The sequence below is a fragment of the Numida meleagris genome, chromosome 4 (assembly GCF_002078875.1).
Source record: "Numida meleagris isolate 19003 breed g44 Domestic line chromosome 4, NumMel1.0, whole genome shotgun sequence".
In the NCBI taxonomy this organism is placed as follows: Eukaryota; Metazoa; Chordata; class Aves; order Galliformes; family Numididae; genus Numida; species Numida meleagris.
The window spans coordinates 36,976,785-36,996,141 of NC_034412.1; the positions used below are offsets into that span (position 1 = coordinate 36,976,785).

The 19,357-nt window shown below is 42.1% G+C and overlaps 1 protein-coding gene across 2 annotated transcripts in view; it reads right to left on the reverse strand.

The window, feature by feature from the left end:
- The window catches only part of NR3C2 (nuclear receptor subfamily 3 group C member 2), a 199,315-nt gene that overhangs the window by 8,880 nt on the left and 171,078 nt on the right, over positions 1-19,357 (reverse strand). For both annotated transcript variants that reach the window (XM_021396391.1, XM_021396390.1), the window contains exons 7-8: positions 7,293-7,423; positions 3,288-3,445 (exon numbers count right to left, since the gene is read on the reverse strand). In XM_021396391.1, the coding sequence (XP_021252066.1) occupies positions 3,288-3,445; positions 7,293-7,423 (289 nt within the window). The remainder of the gene's footprint in view (positions 1-3,287; positions 3,446-7,292; positions 7,424-19,357) is intronic.

The following is a 19,357-nucleotide window of genomic DNA, read 5'->3' on the forward strand; positions in this document are numbered from 1 at the left end:
CCATACCCTAAGCTCTGTATATGAAATGAGGCTTGCCATACGAGATACAGCGCTTCCTGCCAAAGCCAACAGGAGATGCTGAGGAGGCTCCAAATGAAGTTTTCGATACCATGTGCAGTACATCTGTTTCTAATGTTCCTGCGTGCCGTTTGCCTGATCACACAGTGCAGTTTACCTATGACCAGGCACCACGTGTACCTCGCACTGAAATGCCCAGGCCCGTCCCTGGGCACGAGGCTGAAACATTTCCCTCCTGGGCAGACGTGGGCTGTCCCTGCGACATGGTGGCTCTCAGCATGTAATGCTGTCATGAGATGAGGAAAGCAGGCCAGACATAAGAGAAAAAATACCACCCCGACATGAAGGAAATCTGTGGATTGTATTGCTTCCCACAGTGCTCCTAGAAGCTACCCATGCTGCCATGCAAGGATGTGGCAACCAGCTCACCTCCGCTGTCTCGCCGAGGCAGAGTAGGGGGCACGCCATGCGACTGTGCTGACGCAGTCTCCTAGCACCTGCTGCCACAGCAGCCACTGCTTCCACGCAGCACCACGCAGATACAGAGTGCTGCAGTGCACTGTGACGCATGGGCATGAACCCACGTTTGCCTTGTCTGCTACGGATGGATTTCCATCTCTTAGCTTTTTGGGTTTTGCTTTGGTGCTCAGAGGCTTTACGGATTGTTAAGTAAAGCTGCTGATTTTTTCAAATACTTCAGTGCCTACCTGGCCTTCTTGAAAACTCTTCTTTTTCCCCACCCTGGCACTTTCTTACCTGCACATATGTTCACTCTGTGGCTGAGCAATTTAGAATGCGGAGCGATGTAAAACCATATTGTTTTTTGTTGTTTTTTTTTTTTCCTTCTTCATGTTATATAAGCCAAGCAGACTGTAACCTGATATTCCCACATGGTTTATTTCACGTAGCCCTCAGAAAGACTATTTAAAAATCAGGTCGATAAAAGGAAGCGTGAAGGTGCAAAGCAGCAGTATTCCTTTATTCCTGGCTGCCGCACTCAGGTAAAGTGAACTCCACAATGGCGAGAAGCTGCTCTGCTCTGATGGAAAAGCTGGAGGCAGCAGGGGGACTGAATAAGCATCAACAGTACACAAATCCCTTTGGGCTTGTTCTGTAAATGCCATTGCTGTAGCTGCAGCAGCATACAAACATGGGACTTCAGCTCCACTCAGACTGCTCAGCACCAAATATATTCTGATCCTCTAAAATTATAATGGAGTAAGTTAAAAATACACAGGTGACAGCTGAAAAAGTGTTCCTCCCCAGGAACGAACTGAGCAGAAAATTTGCATTTCTGTGGATGGAGAGGAGAAATCCTGCACTACCTGGGAGCGGGGGCAGAGGAGCAAGTCTCACATCTCATTAATATGATCACTGCTCTACATTTGTTCTGATGGATTTCAAAAACTGAAAACCAAAAAAATCCACTTTAAAGGGGAAAAATAAACGAGTGTCTGCTGAACATCGCAGATAACACCTCTGAAAAGGAAGCACTGTACAAGTGGTCTTTGTAGAGGGAAATGCTGACAATAGGACTTTTTTTATAAAGTCCTTTTGTAATAAATGGCTCTATTAAAAGAAAAGTGACATAAAAATATCTTAATTAAAAATTAAATAAAACATAAGAGCAGTCTGAGGGAGCTCCTCCTCTGGTTAGCTCAGCTTCCAGCGGTTAGTGCTGTGTTTTGGAAAATGTTTGTAGGATACTGTGGCATTCTTAGCAAGTGTGATCCTGCCACCCGGTCACCCTAACCACACAAACACATCCACCTAAAAACCAAACCCGAGATGCTGCCGATTCTCGAAAGGGTCAGAAAACCATCTCAACGCAGGGGTTTGTGAGCTGCCCCGAGGTTCAGAAGTGAACATCCTGCAAATGATTTTATCACCCACCCCCTTTCTTTCCACTAAAACACTACAACTTCCTTTGCTGGCACGGAGCAAGTGAAACCTGATCTCCGAAGAATGAGCTGTTACTGCAGTACTAATAATACTCTCCCTGCCTCCCACTAAGATTGTCAATGTTTTAATGAACAACAGAATAATATTTGAAAAATAATTCCATATGTACATTCTGTAAACAGACCTCAGGCTCTTATACAGACTTGACCTGAAGTGCACTGTACTGTACTGTCTCTACTAAATTGAAATTTAAGTCGAGTACAAAGAAGTATGTTTAAATTCAGGCTCTGAAAGCAAGAGCTGTAGTTTCTTCACGCAGCACATTTACTTTCCTGCCCGCCTGGGGTGGAACAGAACTGTTTTTGTCCTTGCTGCAGTTTACCAGTTGTTACTGGGAGGTCATCCCCGAGTGCTACTGGGTTACAGCTCCTGCCCATGGGACGGCAACCTCTGTGGCACCCAAAACTGCTATGGAGAGTGCAGAGGTACAGCCCTGCTGCTGCTCAGAGGGCCCAGAGAGCCAAACTGCTGCACTTACCACTCCATCAGCCAGAACCAGCTTATTCCCATCCCAGAGTTACAGACACCTACTCTGAAATCATGAGCTGTTCCTGTGCACCAGGCACTTACCACAACCATTCTGAGTTGTTCAGAGTTGAGGCACGCACAGCCTGGGTGTTTTGGGACTAAACTTTTAGTTTCCTATTGTCATGCATGACATCTCACACCTGATGCATGCGGAACAAAAACCCAGCACTGGAATGAGACAGGACAGAAAGAACAACCTAACAACACAGTGAATTTTATACTTGAAAAAACCCAGTTAAAGCTTCAAATAACCAAGATGGCTCCAAAGTCTTAAAATATCTTTTAAAGTCATTGTTATTAAAAAAAGAAAAACAACAACAAAAAAACTGCTGTAAAAGATCAGCAAATTAATCCAACATTTATCAGCACAGCTCACTAAGCGGTACCTTTCATCGAGGAGTGACCGCAGATACCCTGCATGGTGCGCTTGCACTGTGACTAACTGAGGACCACAGCTAACATCATTTTTGCAGTTGAAGAGCCTCTGATCTTAAGGGAATCATTGGAGCACATACAACCATTTAAAAGAGAAGAAGGCAGCAGGACCCAGCTCTTAATGACTTGTGTTCTCTTATTTTACTTGGCAATTGTCCTTAAATTTGACTGTTAACAACTTTTCTCAGACATTTCTTTAAAAATGTGCTGTGGTTTCTTTTTTCTCCTTTTCTATGTTTTTTTTTTTTTGTCCCTGTGAGTTAGCACAATTAAAAACTACAAGTTTACCTTAACGGAGAGAATTTTGCTTAACTTGTCTGCACTCCTTGAGGAGTTATACTTACATCATGCATGGAGTCAAGAAGTTTAGTCAGTTGGTAGAATCTCTGCCAGCTTTGCCCAGAGTTACTTGGACATTTAGTTACCATCTTCTTTAGTTCTTTAATGTAATTTGCCCTCATTTCTTCAAATGCAGCTTGGCTTTTGAGACCATCCTTGGGAACTGTCATTAAAAAGACAGTCTTACATTAATATTAACTGTATTGCTTAATTCTTCTGCTGTGCATACTTAAAAAGTTACACTAGTCAATGGATGAAAGAATTAAACCTTATAAGTAACATCCATAATTTTACAGACACTGCTATAGAATCAATCAACATACAGATTTTCAAGTGATTCAAGCATCCTCTCTTCCTCTCCAGATCCGTGAGTGCAGACTGTATGGCTGAGGCAGAGGACAAGATAACATCTCAGAAATATGACACATGCTATCCTTGTGCTGAAACTGTTTTTAATACAAACCCAACCACACACACAGAGAAAGGCAGATGTATCATGAACACGTCTTTAGAATCTGAAGATGTGATTTATCATTCTTGAATGATTTCCCACACTTCAGAGAGGAGGGGAAGGAATACAGAATTACAGCTGTTATGTGCAGAAATGCTAGGACAACTGACATCAAGTAACATCTAACATTTCTTTGAACGATAGTAAGCATCTGCATAACACCTAGAACAGAGGGTCTTTATTCCGTGTGTAACAAGACTCTTTCCCAAATAGGCATGCTGACCCAGGGTTTGATCAAGACACAGTTGCAGCCTTTAATGGAAGCATTTCTCCTGTCCTATCAAAGTTGTCATCTGCCAAAGGAATCATTTCACAAAGGGGCTAAAAGTGGAGTTTTGGCACTTTCTACTGCAGGTGGCTAATTACAAAAGCAAATACAAAGTTTCTTTACAGGCTGTAAGTACTTCAGCACTCTAGGGGGCTCTGCAAAGAAACATGACTTACTTACTGATCATATCTCTAGGAAACTCCTGAAGAGGTTATTTACAACATCACAGAAAATGTTTTCATGTTTTAATACCTGGATTGACTGAGTATTGCTTAACCATCGAATATTTCTATACTCTAAATGTTATTCTACAGAAGAAAAAACAAAATGCTACACTGTACAGGAGTGAGCTTATTTTCTAAGAGAGTTGGAAAGCTATGTCAGAGTACAGTGAATGTGAAGTTACTTATTAAAAAAGAAGAAGGGGTGATCTTTCAATTTAGCTTACTCTGATTTAACATCTTGACAGAAATTGTCTTGTTCATCCATCCCCTTCTCTTTGAAATCCTGTAAACTGCCTTCTGTCTCACTGTAATCACATAATAAGCACATAACAACCACCTAAAGTGCTCAAGCAGAGGCCTTAAGAAAAAGCACTTGTTATCTTCTATCACCAGTATCAACCAGAGCAATTTAGCAATGGAAAACAAGGAGGAGTTCTGCCACCATGTCAGCAACAAGGACTCGGGACCACCAAGTGCTCTACGGGGGCACAAGGAGGAATCTTCAGAAGCAGCCTAGGAGGTAACAGCCCCAACCTGCCTACCACTTGGGAAATACTGCCTTTGCTCTTTTCTATTTAAATTTTGAATTGTAGATGCCAAATATTTCAGTTACTCAGCTGACAGAAATAAATCAACTGTCTGAAACAGATGTGCCAATTCAGTTAAAGTCAAATGAATATGGAGACATCAGTCAAGATGAGTAAGGCCATTAGAGCATACTGTGGCCCCTACATAACTTGCACGGGCTTTACAGTTCCTTTAACACAGTTCTGTCTTCCTAAATGCTCCTTAAGCCACTCTTCCTTAGTCTACTACTATATATTTTACTGTTCTGTCTTAAAATTATTATACCATCACCCCATCCAGATTATTAAGACAGAAAGAGAGACCACAAATAAAGAAAACTCAAGCAAAACATGAAATTCTGGAGGTTTGCCCAGTGTTTCTGATTCTACTTATTACATGCAGCAATGCTTTTGGCAAGTTCCCAAAATCTATGGTCTGTGGAGAGCAAGAAAACAATTGAGTTGTAATGTGTGGTTTCTTCCACATGTAAATGGAGTGAAACTTCCTTGATGTGGTCATCATGAAAGTTTCAAAATAACTTGTACTCTGCTCATCGCAGGGTTCAATAAAGAACTTAAATGAAAATGAACCTGATGTTTTCTGTCATAATGTTATATCAAGGTGCAATCATTGGAAACTAGGTTTGCTGCTCTTCACATGACATTTTCTGGGTTTTATCATCGTCTTCATTTCCTTTTTCTTCTCCTTTCTTTCCCTCAACATAAATACCTTGATTCTCCTCAAACAAACTATTTTTAGTAACATTCTACTGACTGCGGTGCGCATTTCAAAGAGACCCAGCTAGCTGGAGTTAACTGGTGAGGCTGATCTCGCCTACCAGAGATATAATACCTATATAATATTAAAAATATCTGTCTTAAAGAAAGGATGCTACATTTTTAGAATATCCTTAGGCTCTTTTTCTAAATATTCTCCCTCTTTAGGGCTGGTTAAAACGTAGGAGGACCACCTTGCCAATCTAGACATGCTCTCAAGAACAGTTTGAGAGCTAAATCCCCCAAGCACATAAATGCTGTGAGCTGCTTCCTGAAAGACGTCAGGTCCTCACGGTCCCACTTTCCCCAGCAGAACACATTCCCTCGATTCCTCAGGGGAGCTGGGGCCAGACCCTGTCTCTCCCCTGCAGGCACTGCCCCACACGTGGGAGCTGGATGGCTTCAGCAGGAGGGAGGGAGGAAGTGAGACAGCCAAGCCCAAAAACTTAGAGCCCTGGGAAGTTTCTGTAAGCAGATCCAAATCCCCTGCAGCGGGCATGGGAACTGCAGCTTCATGTCCTCTTTCAAGGGCAAGCACTCTAATGTGCTACTAGCTGGGTGGGGTGGGTGAGGTCAGAAGGAACGGCACCGCAGCCAAGGTCAAAGTGTCCGTCCCACCACTGCACCTGGAGGAGCTGCCCCGAGCTTGACTGGATGCTGCAAATCTCTTTGTAGGCACCTTACTCTGCCTGCAACAACCATGCCTGTGCCACTGATGGGGATTCAGCAAACTCCTGGATGTCCTAACCAGCTGCTGACAGCACCCTGCTGGCCAGCAGGCCTGCCTCCTGCTTCTTGCAAGAGAAAGCAAGGAGCAGCCCCTTGGATCTCCTGCTCCTCCTCTCCTTACTCAGGGCATCATCCAGCCCCATTCTGCCAGGGGAATTCTTGCCTGGTGAGTTCACTGAAGTGACATCACGAGTGCTGATTAACGAGACCAATTCATTATCTCGTCGAGAGGTCACCAAGTGAATCTCACAAAAGAGAGCATGAACATACACAGCAAAGTTTGTTTACAGGTAGTTGGCTTTTTCATCAAGACTGATGGGAAAGTACAAACTGCCTCTGTATTTATACAATTGTACTGGGACTGGAAGTTTTTCAGTAGTTTTAGCAAGAGAATATCAACTGATCTGCTAATTACTACGTAGTGCTATAATGAACACTGAGATTTCCTATCTTAAAAAACCTCAAAGCGTGACACTTGAAAGAAAAATAAAGCTTGCACTGTCATTTATTAAACTTTCAGACTACTGCAAAAGGGCTTACTGTGCTCAGTTCAGTACATCTTTTGATCTTGAAGGTGCTGTTAAGTCACCCAAACCAGTGGCTTTGAGCACTGAGTCAGGGTTTATCCCAAATCTCCAGAGTGCATGACAGTGCAGCAGTTGCATTTTCTAGGCATGCCTGGATGACTCCAGCTGTTCCTAAACAGAGAGGGGGACCAAAGCCCCTTGCCCTACCACTTATTTGAAGTACCAGGACAACTCCTGTGGTAATGGAGAGTGAGATCTGCTGATAAATCCTATGACATATAAACAGGCTTTCCATGCAGGTCCACTGGAAATAGCTGGGCTCTTTTATTTTACCAGTTAAAACCACTGCACCTCTTTGCGATTTGGAATATTTTCAACTATTTCCATGTAACCATGGATTTAACTTACCCGTGCTCAGCAGCAGCAAAACTTTCATGATGGTGTACTCCTCAAAGCTGAGCTGCAAGCGAACGAACTGCAGACTGATCTGATGCATCCCCTGGCACAGTTCAAACATTGCAGACTGGCGCATCCGTTCCCTGGAGCGAGAAAAAAAACAAGAGGATAAACACATGAGGACACAAAGGGTACAAGGCAGTCTGAGCAGTAGGAAAGTGAGACACAACCAGGAAACCAAGCACAGAGGTCAATGAGACAAACTGCAGCTGCCAAGCTCAGGTCAGGTGAGGGAGCTGGGGATGTGGCCAGGATCCTATCATCCCCAGGGAGATGCCTTGTCTCCCTGCTCTCCACTGGCAGAGAAAGCCACCACGTGTGGCTAAAAGGTATCTGAATCATCTATGTTTGCTCAGCTCCACCATGGCAGAAAACATTGTGACTCTCATCATCCCAAATAACACAGCGCCACAAAGATACAGCTGGCAGGTCTGGAGAGTGGGAAAGTGCTTTTGCAAAAGCAAAGCACAATGTGGGACTTCATGTTACTGCCTTCACATGCACTAAGGAGTTTGAAGTCAAAAATCTATCGGGAGAGCCAGTGCATCAGCCAGCAGCACTCACACAATCTTTCCCAAGTAATCTCCATTTCCAAATCTCTGAATCCTTTTCCTGAAAATACACAAGATCTAGCTTCAAGGACACACAGGAAGAAAATGAGGGGGGAATGATTTTCCAGCCACTGACGATCTTGTTAATGTGTTACACTGGACCTCCTAGTGAGAATTATTAGACAAAATGGTTGCAGTGGTCTCATACTACAAGTCTATAGTATAATAAAAATTGTGTACGTTTTTTCCAAAATAATCATCTGAGATAGCCCACAATGGAGTGCATAGTAAGATTGTTCACTGATACAGATTTTTGAATGTCACTTGTAAAATACTAATAATACATGAGTTGTTCTCAGTTTACTTTTCTTTCTTCCAGTATACTTCAGATTCTGACTCTGTTCTCATAGGCAGCCCCAGGCTAACCTGTCCAGCACAAGCTGCAGGCAGAATGCGTGGGGTTTTTTTTGCTGCTCTTTTATGCACGCTATCCCAAACCACAGAAGTTAAAGCAAAGAGTCACTGAGAATTGCCTGTCTCATTCTGAAAGTAAGATATATATGTGGGTATTTAGATGAGGTGCTATAATTGCTCAGAGACCACTACTTTTTTTTTATTATTTTAAATGCTCAACAACAATTGTCTGTATTTCTTCAAACACTTTTTCACATAATTGAGGAACTGGATGAAGTTCAGCTAATTATTTTAACCAAGCAACAGGCTTTTCAAATATACAAATTGGCTGGTGAATGAGAAGAATCATACTGTGTGCAAACAAAGACTTACGTAATCTTCCTGGTGTTCCATTTCACTACTGCCAGAGCAGATTTTATTTTCCTCCTCCGTACCAATAAAACGGACTCCCCATTGTTATACGGGCTCTACACTTTTCCCCTGCTCCACCCTTGTCTTGGGACTAAGAAGTTCCAGATTTTTTTTTTAAATAGTAGTAGTAAATGCCTTGTTTATTTATTTTTATTATGCATCACGGACTGCAGGGAAGTAAACAAATGGAAGAAAATAACCTTTGAATGTTGACTGAAATACCACTCGGCCCTGCCTTTCAGCAGAGCAGTGACTGCTGCTGCTTCCACAGAGCACTGGAGGCACAAGGGGCTGCTGCAGAGGACACACAGGCAACACTTGCGCTCTTAACACCACTGCTTGCTCTGAACACGGTGAGACTCCGCAAGACCCCCAGAGGATGATTTCTCTCCTCCTGCTCCCCTCCCTCTGCTCCAAATATCCAAATCCTGCTCTATGATGGAGATGCTGTACCTCCTGACTGACCTCTCCCATGAGACTCCCCAGGGATCCACGCTGAGGTTGAAAGGCAAAAGCCAGAGGGACATTTGTATTTTATAAATACATAAAAATTTACACCTCAGAAGTCTATCGAGTATCAGGATTCAAAGCAAGACCAGTGCAATATGCTCATTATTACCTCCCCGGGGCACAGAAGACAGCCTCCCCAGCCTGAGAACATCACGCAGCTTTCAGCACCGCTGCCTGCGTTTGACCTCCACAGACACGGGAAGTGCCAGAGCTTTCATCTGACACCACAAGCCACACATCAAATAAAATGAAACATTTTGAGGTTTTGTCTCAGGTTTCATATGCTTTCACTAAACAGCATGGCAAAACACTCTCTGTGGCTGCTAACCTAGAAGTCTCCTGACTGAAGACCTTCTTTTCTCTTGCTCTGTACATTTCGTGACATTTTACATTTGATCGCTGAAGTTTTCCCATGTGATCGTTTTGCTTTTATGGACGATGACGGCCTAAACAGAAGAATTTTCGTAAAAGTCAGTTTTTTGTTTGCCTTTTAACTATTTAGTCCTTTATCTACTTGAAATACCTGATTATATTTTATAAGATAGGTAAAATTATACACAGCACTAGTTAGTTATTAAGTAGGTTGATTTAGTGTACACCAAAGCAGTAATTTTAAATTAGTTTCCTTCCTGAAAATCAGTTGATTTATTACTTATTTAGAAGTTGTTGCTAACTAGGAATTATGTCAATTTATGACTGTTTAATGTAAGATAAGCACTTTGTGGGAGCTTACAGTATTCAACCTTGCACTAGATTTTAAGCCACACAGTGTAAAATAAGAGAGTGCAGAGCCATTGGAAAATTCAGATGCTAACATTAAGTGTCCTAATACCATGAGAATAACAACAAAATAAAGCCATAGAAACAGCTCATTTATTGAGATTGGTAGGGAATACTCAATTTGGGGCATGTCGATATAACACGAGCTATGCTATTTCTTCCTTACCGAATGCCTTATCTAAGAATAAAGACCACCAAGTCATCACAAATGCCATTACAGTCATGTGGAGAAAGTGAGGTAGAGTTCTGTGCTGCCCCACTTAAAAAAATACATATATTTACTTATTTAAGAAAAAAAAATAACAGATCTACGCCTTACACAGGATATTCACTCCTTAACATAGAAAACGCAGAGCGTGAAGATCTGGAATATAAGAGCATGTATCTTTATGAGGATATTTAAGAAGGTAAGTACATTTAAGTAATAAAAGGCATGGAATCAAAGCTCTGAATCTGCTGTGTGGCTACTCATTCAAAAGTGGTGTCATTAGCTCAGTTTAGCTTAATCCTCCTTCATAATAATATGATTTAAACTTTACACCTTAAGTTAATCCATCTTAAGTTCCCCGAGTGTCTCCTTACAGGCTTAATGTAATGCTGGGATCACATCCTGCCTGACCTCTCTGGTGGCCTCAGCAGTAGGGGAAGCGAGAGCGGCCACACACAACCACAGCAATTCTCCTCATCTACTGCAATTTCAATCTGCCTGTGCAGAGCTTCTCTCACCACCAATCTCCTTCGCTAACTGGTCACTAAATGGCTCACCACATCCCTGCTGGAACCAGAGGGCAGCATCCTTCCCCTCCTTTTCACTGGAGGAAGACAGGGCAGGTACTCCGGCTGCCGAAATCCCAACAGCATGGCAAGAGCCCTGGCAGAAGAGCAGCGTGCTGCTGTTGTTGGATTTGTTCCAATGAACCGCAGCAAATACATTTGTACCTAATCAAGAAAGTCCCAACTACTTGCCTCAATATTTTTCCACTCTATCCTGTCCTAAGCCCAGGCTGTCACGGTACCAGCCCAACACAAAAGCTTGTTTCATCCTCAACAGCTACTCAGAGAGAGCTGAACATGTGAAGGAGAACATGGCAAACCAACCCAGCACTCCTTCTGCTCCCCTATTCCATGCAAGCAACTGCGCTTTTGCATAGAGGCAAGTGACAAGGTAAATGACTTGAGCAGCTGGCACAAAACCAGACAGGTGCCCCAAATTGCCATGGGATGAGCCACCCAGTTTCAGCAAAGACACAGGCTTTGAGCAGTCACAGTGAGGAGGAGGAACTCACAGGTTTACTCAAGGCATCCTAAAAACCAAACTAGCCACATGTCTCATAAATATCTTTGTGTGATCTTTGCAGATACCCAACAGCCACAACAAGACTCATGAAAATACCGGCATGCTGTACAGACACAGCTTGTTATGAATACATGTATCGTAATTTATGAAGTCATCATGAAGTTCGGTACTGTAAAGCTCATTGAGTATGGAGACTGTAACTCTGTAACCAAACAGAGAAACCCATACATCAAAAAATACTCACTCAAAGGCAAAACTCAGCCCCAAACCAAACCATGTTTTATAGACCTTCTCACTGATACTATTCAAATCCACTGCATGCCTTCCCAGCCAGGGAAAAGAAGAACAGGGAATCTGCGGTGGGTGTTTTGAAGATTCATCAGTACTCAACTGGCATGCTGATAAAGCTGAGAAAAACTGGGCAAAGACATCCTCTTTTACAGCACCTCAAAGGAACAAGCAGGCAGCTGAGTTAGTCCTCTGGCCTTTGCAGTCCAGAAAAGACTTGGGAAAAGAACAAGTAACGCTTGTAGCAAAGATACACTTTTGTGTCACAGACACACTTTGTGCTTCCTGATTTTACTTCTATTCCCTGTAACAACTATTTCCAGTTTTATAATCAACAGCCTTTTCTTGCTAGCCTAAAACAGTTTCATGCTGTAACAAAAGCAAGCAAACAAACAAACAAAAGACATCCAACAAGAAAACTTGCAAAAAGCCTAGAAATTTAAACAAGTTTGGAACCATCAGAAAGCAAGGTATGCTTTCCACTATGCCAGAAGGGGTTTGGCAGAGAGGAGCGAAACATCATCAGACACCCTTCTGGCAAGGCAGGCGAACTGCAGATAATTGGGAAAAAGACCAGGGACACAGTATCACAGAGTCCCCCGTTCAGCTGCTCATGACATCTCATTAGAAAAGCCTGTATCCTGAACAATCTTACCTGCTTTAGGAGGGGTTCACTTCTCTGGAAAAAGTTTTGAGATTCTTGGGGTAAGATGAAAAGAAGCATATTATTATAACAGCAACTTACTGTTCCTTGATGGACTGTTTTACTTCAACTCCGTTGTAATAAACAGTGGAAGAACATGAGACTACGTAGCAAAAATTGAACCTATTCTTCAACATAAAGGGGATATCACTGCACTGCTTTGTGTGTGGTAACACTGAGAAACATACTGTGCATCATTCTGCTCAATGGACTGTGCCCAGACACCTGTTTCCCATCTTGAGGCCATTATAAATGCAACCAAAGTCAGCAGTGCTGGAGCAGCATCATTAAGTTATTGCACTGATCGAAATCCAAGACAAAATACATGCAGAATTCAGACAAAATTCAATCATGAATTTTCATTCGGAACTTATTCAGCACTTTCCAGCCTCTGCTCACTCTGCAAGCCCCAGCAGAAAGAGAGAAAAACATATTTCCTTCAACATACTGCCTTCAACCCTTAAAGCTTTAGAGCCTTCCACTCAGGAAGGAAAAAATATGTTATCTTGCATCAATGGCAAATGCAGGCACATAACACTCTCAAAATTAATGGTAGTTTTGTCATCAGTTTTAACTACAGAGAAATCTGAGGTATGCTCATGTTCCCTCTAACTTTGGCAGTGAGCCAAGAAAAACTACAACAACCAAACACTCCAACTTTAGCACCACCAGTGACTTTCTCCTAACCATGAGGCAGCCAATGCTCTCCCTAAGCTGTAAGGGATGGGAAATCCAACTATTCCCCTGCAAGTGGCTAAACTGACCATGGATAAATGCAGGCTGGGAATCAGGTGGTTCAATCAGGGAAGCACTAGCCTACAGGCAGCATAAAGCTGACTGCCTCAGCCAACCATCCTCCTGCCTTACACAAGCTGCGGTGCACCCTGGCCAGGTTACAACATCACAGCCCTTGGCTCTGTTCTGCTGCTGGAAACCACTGCTTCTTACCAGGTCCGTGGGAAAAAGGGGAAAACAGAAAGTGCCATTACCTCAGCACACTCCACCTTCCCAGGTACTTCAACTGATACCACTGAAGCGCCTTGTGCAGCTCTTGCCCAGGTACACACTCTTTTATACAGAGGCAGGCAGGTGCTCCCTTATCCTTCCTGCCATGTGTTCCTGAGGAGAACCAATGCTGAATGCTGGTGGACAAGGAAGCTCACCTTAAGTTAAAACAGCTTGACAGACGTGGCTAGCCGAGCACACAACTTTGCCCTTTTTTAAATTCATCTTAAAGGAGCTGGTTCTGAAAAGTGAAGTTTTCTGCTAAGAAAGTCCTCCTGATGTTCCTGGAGAATACAACCCCAGGTAATTGACACTAAGGAGTTTAGAGATGCTTTAAAGTTTCCATCTAAGCCTTCCCCTGCTATATGCCTGTGTTTGCAAAGGAACGGGCAACAGCTTCATTTGCAAGAATTATTGCAAAGGAAGAGCTTCAACGCCCAGTCAGTAACAGAAAACTTGTGTTAAAATCCAACCTAATAATCACTCAGTTATGTAACCCTACAATTCCAAGCACATTAACAGCAAAAAAAGCCCCAAGTATCTGCTGCAATTAACAGTTAATTATGCAGTTAATAGAACGCTGATACCAAATACTCTCTTCTGGTTTGCATTTGCATTCTGAAAGATGCAAATCACAATTTAAATGAGAAAATACATAATTATGCCTTTACCAAAATTCTTTTTGAATACTTCATTCAATAGTAAACAATGATAATGTACACGACAATAAATATTCTTTTTACGTTCATCAGAGAAAGTTATCGTTAGGCAGAAATGGTACTAATTGGGTATCATTTTATACACATTATGCAAGGGATCATTGTCATTTGCAGTGGTTCATCAGCAAAAATACTACTATACTCCACATGCTGCAGCAGTTCTCTTGGACCACAATGCCTCAGAAATCAAGACTTTGCTCAAGCTGTCATGCAAAGCCTAGCGTTCAGAAGAAGTCAGCCAAGACATGTCTTCCTCTCATACCAGTTTATACAATCTACTTCCGAAGTTTCCCTTTCATCTGAAAGATAAATATTTAACTCTATTGGGAAAGTGATGAAGGGAAGCACTACGAATATGAAAGGCATTTAGAGATGCCACAAAACAACTCACCAACTTGTGGAAAGATTAAAGCAGCATCATGTTCAAACACAGATTTGAAAGGGACAAACCTCCTCTCTATCCTGACCCTTCGTGCCAAGGACCTCGAGGGAAGTGGGAAGACACCCTCCCAAAAGCCCTCTGGATGTCCTGAAGTCATGCCGGGACAAGACTGAGAGAGAACACAATTATGCAAAGTTAAATGTAAAATCATTGGGCAAATCTTCATGCTAAAGTCATAAAAACTAATAATCAAACCCTTTCAAACACATCACAAGCTGGAAACCTGCCAGAACATCCACGGGGCCAAGAGATGATCAGATAAAAATGAAATGTCTCATAAAGATCAGGCCACAGCAGAAAAGTTAAATAAAACCTTTGCATCAGTGCTCTCCATAAAGGAGTCCAGGGAGGCTCAGCACTTGCTTCTTCAGAGAGTGAGAGAATTAGTTTCAGACTGAAGCGTGTATAGAACAAAGGTTAGGAAAAAAATACAGTAAAATGAATAGTAATAAATCATCAAGATCAGATGGCATCCATCCATAAGTTGTAAAGTAACTTTAATAGAGAACTGCTGTACTACTAACTGTGATGCACAGCTTATTGCTTAAATTGCCCTTATAAAAAACATGCAAGGTGACAAATGTGACTGATTTCTTAAAATGGGGCTTGGAGTGGGGAGAGAGCACTCAAGAAAGCAGAGGCTAGGAAGTGTCATTCCTGTATCAAGCAAAATGATCGAAGGAGGGGCATTAGTAAGTAAATAAATACACTATAATGGAAGCAAGTCAGTGCAGCTTTAGTAAGAAGAGGTCACATCTTACTCATCTGCATGAGCTCTGACAACAGCACAAGGGTGCTCTGCTAGGTGCAGGCAATGCCTGCTTGATGGGAATGCTTCACACACGCCAGGTCTAGCTGCATCCCACGTCCATATGGGGTGAGAACAAAGCAAGCACCAGTCCTCTCCTCCTTCTCTCCTTTGCCCTGGTTTCCACAGAAAGGAAACTGGGGCATGCAGCTTGGGCACAAGCTGCGGTACCTACTGTCTGTCAGCGTGCTGGCACAAGGAATGGCCGGTCTAGGACCTCCTGCACACTGTGCTCTGCGGCAGGAGGTAGCTGGGATGCAGACAGGGCAGAGCTGGATCTTAAAGCTATTAAAGAGATCTCCTGAAAGCTCTTAAAGAGAGCTTAGGGGTAAGGAGGATGGCTCTTCATGGATTATTGGCAGCTTAAAAATAGAAGTCAGAGGATAATAATAAATGGATGTTTCTCAAAAGTACTGGAGGCTACCAGGCAAGTATTGCAGAGCTCTGCACTGAAGCTTGTGCTGAGAACTGTACTCATACATCATCTGAAAAAAAATCAGACCTGTGCAAGTGACAGAGTTTGCTGATGACTCCAGACAATGAGATCAGGAACTGCCCGTGAAGGACTGCAGAAAAATCTTGCAAAACTGTGAGGCTGGCTGACAAAACTGAAGGTGAAAATCATTAATTGCAAGACAATGCAGACAGTATAATCATTTCTCACGATAAATGTAATAATTGGCTCTAATTAACAAGCATCACACAATAAAAAAAACCTATGTGTAATCTGGAGCAGGTTTTTTCGGTTTCTGTCCTTTGAAAATGCTTGCTTTGTGTTTATTAGTGGTCAAAAGGAAAACAAAGGGTGAGAGAAGAATAGAATGCAAGACAGAAATCATAATTTTGCCACGACATAAATCCACTGCATTCCGAATACGGTGTGTCATTCTGGTCTGTTCCCAAAGTTAACACAGGGGGCTCAGCAAAGGCACTGTTGGGGAAGATCAGCACGGCCAGGAGTAATGAACAACTGATACACAAAGGGAGATTAAATTGACTAGCTGATTCTTCTGCTTGTAGAAGAAACAACAGGACTTGACAGAGATCTATAAATGATAAATGGCATACACGGGATGAAAGGGAATATATCCACTGTTTCCACAAACACAAGAATGAAGTGGTACTCCATTAAATTATCAGGCACCTGCTTTAGAAACACCTCTAACAAATAAATATGCGTAAGTAAATTGCAGAAGTGATTGCCACAGAACACTTCATGTGTCAGAGTTATAAATGTATTCAAAAAGGTAATAGATGAATTCACAGCAGATACAGAAGGCTTATGAAGCACAACTGATTGCAGTCTCCCATTCAGAAAGTACCTTAGCCACTAACTGCTGGAATGGGCAAATGAATAAATGTTTTATCCCTGTCCTGACCCCATACCTTCTTTGCAACTGGCCTGTTAATAGGATGAAAAACTGTGCTAGAAGGACCTTCCTTCCAACTGTTTTTCATTCCCACGCATCTCCCTAAAACCACCTGACAGATTAGATTGTATGAGTGAAGCATTTCTGTTCTAAATAATATACATAAGCAAAAAACTTATGCCGAGTAGTATCATGGAGTGCTTGCTGACCTTTTACCAAGAACTGCAATCACACACATACTTTACCAGCAAAGAACGAACACTGACCACTCATACCAACAGTCACTGCAGCAAAACTAATTAAAAACAAGGGATTTGGAGACTGCTAGATCAAAAAGATTACAAAAATCGACCTAAATTTAGACAGGATTAACAGTGCAAAAAAGACCAAAATCAGTACCATTAGAGTTAACAACCATCATCCTGCAAAAAAGCATTCCGCTTATTTTATTAGATTTCTCTTCCTGGTGTGACTACAGAAATAGGAATACCTGAAAGATTTAAGGGCTCAGGCACTGAAAGGTCACAGAGAGACAGCTGTATCTTTGCTCTGCGTTGTGCAACACCAAATCCTAGCCATCAGCTTCCACAAGTATATTATGAGAGGAATCTAATGAGAAGACAATGAACATGCTATTTACTAATGAAATAGCTATTCAGCCAAGCTACATCTTAATTTCTAATTTAATTCTATGTCTTCCCTCAACCTCACAAAACCCTCTGCCCATACACATTCCAAGACAACGCCAGTACCAAATCTTCACACAAATCCCTGCATCCTAAAGCTGTTTTTCTGCCTCTCTCTACCTCATTTGCTATACATCAATGCTCTCATTTGAGATATATATTCTCTATTTTTTCCTCTATTGCTAGTATCAATCACTCTCTGCTTTTCAGCAGAGAAATACTCTTCATACTTCACAGCTGGGGGAATTACCAAAGGCATGGCATGAAAGATCCCTCCAATATCACATTTTTATTGAAAGTTACATTTTGTGCTTTAAAGGAAGGATTTATACTATTTTGCAATAAGCTTTGTTAGTTTGTTAATGTGCATTACATATATAGTGCTCAGTTACATACACTGGGTTATTTAAAATATCTGGAGTTGATGTCTTAATTTTACAATTAAAGTAGCCAGTAGTGACATAATTGCCCCCAATGGCAACAGTAAAAGAAATGACAGTCATTTCTCAGTTCAAAATCCCTAACATGAAGTTTTTCCTTATCATTTAAAAGCACCAGCCAATATATCAGTGTACTTTTCTCTTAATATTTTTATTATTATTCAATAAGTTGCTGGTTCTACTATTTTTTTTTTTTATTATGGTAAGGGATTGAGACACGTCTCAATGACATATCATTTCAGAGATGGGACTGAGGGGAAAGACAGTGCTGATCTAAATGCTCATGAAAGCTGCCCTCAGATTTTAGATCTGATTTTTTCAAGTTCACTTTAATAATTTTGGGTACTTCATGCAGTGCCTGGCGCTATTTTTAATTAGGCAAGGACTAACATCCTTGAGAAATGTAAAAATCTCTGTAAAAATCCTATGATGGTTACAATAAAGTAAAATGGCTAGAAAATTCAGAACCTGCACACTTATGCACCTATGAGTTACTCCTGGGCTGCAAATGACAAACCAAGACAAATCAAAGGAATTAAAAAAAACACACAACACTACTCATTCAGTGCATTTGCAAAATACTGTAGAAATATTGATACCGCAGTTCAACATACTGAAACGTTTCATCACGGTGTTTCAGTATTACTGTACTTTTTATTACAGCTACTGTGCTACGAAGGAAGTGGATTAAAAACCTACAAATTGTAACTTACATACACAGAATCACAGAATTGCAGGAGTTGGAAGGGACCTCAAGAGATCGTTGAGTCCAACCCCCCTGCTTAAAGCAGGTACCCTACAACAGATTGCACAGGTAGGAGTCCAGACAGGTCTTGAATATTTCCACAGGAGACTCCACAGCCTTTCTGGGAAACTTCTTCCATTTCTCTATCATCCTTATCATAAAGAAGCTCTTCCACATGTTTGTATGGTTCTTCCAGTGTTCCATTTTTAGGCCATTCTCCTTGTTCTATTGCTACGCACTGCTGAGAGGATCCTGACCTCATCCATTTGCCTTCCATCTCCCTTTAGATATTCATAAACATTAATGAGATCCCTCCTCAGTTGTCTTTTCCACTGACTGAACAGACCCAGATTACTCAGCCTTTCCTCATACGGGAGATGCTCCCGGCCCTTTATCATCTTTGTGGCCCTCTGCTGGACTCCTTCTAGGAGATTCCTGTCGTTTTTGAACTGGGGAGCCCAGAATTGGGCACAATGTTCTAAATGCGGCCTCACCAGGGCAGAGTAGAGGGGGAGGATCATCCCCCTGAACCTGCTGGCCACGCTCTTTTTAATGCACCCCAAGATACCACTGACCTCCTTGGCCCCAAGGCCACACTGCTGGTTCATGGCCACCCTGCTGTCCACAAGAACACCCAGGTCCTTCTCCTCACACACAATATATTTTGTCACTTCTGTAACATGCTGAATAACTGAGTGGTTGCATGGCCATTTTCTTATCCTCAGTTCACATCTTGGCATATACTTAAGCCCAGTTAAAGCAATGGAATGCATGCTTGATCAATGAAGACCAACAGTACACTTAATTAGACATAGAACATAACTAAATGTAGGTGGCCAACTATTCCC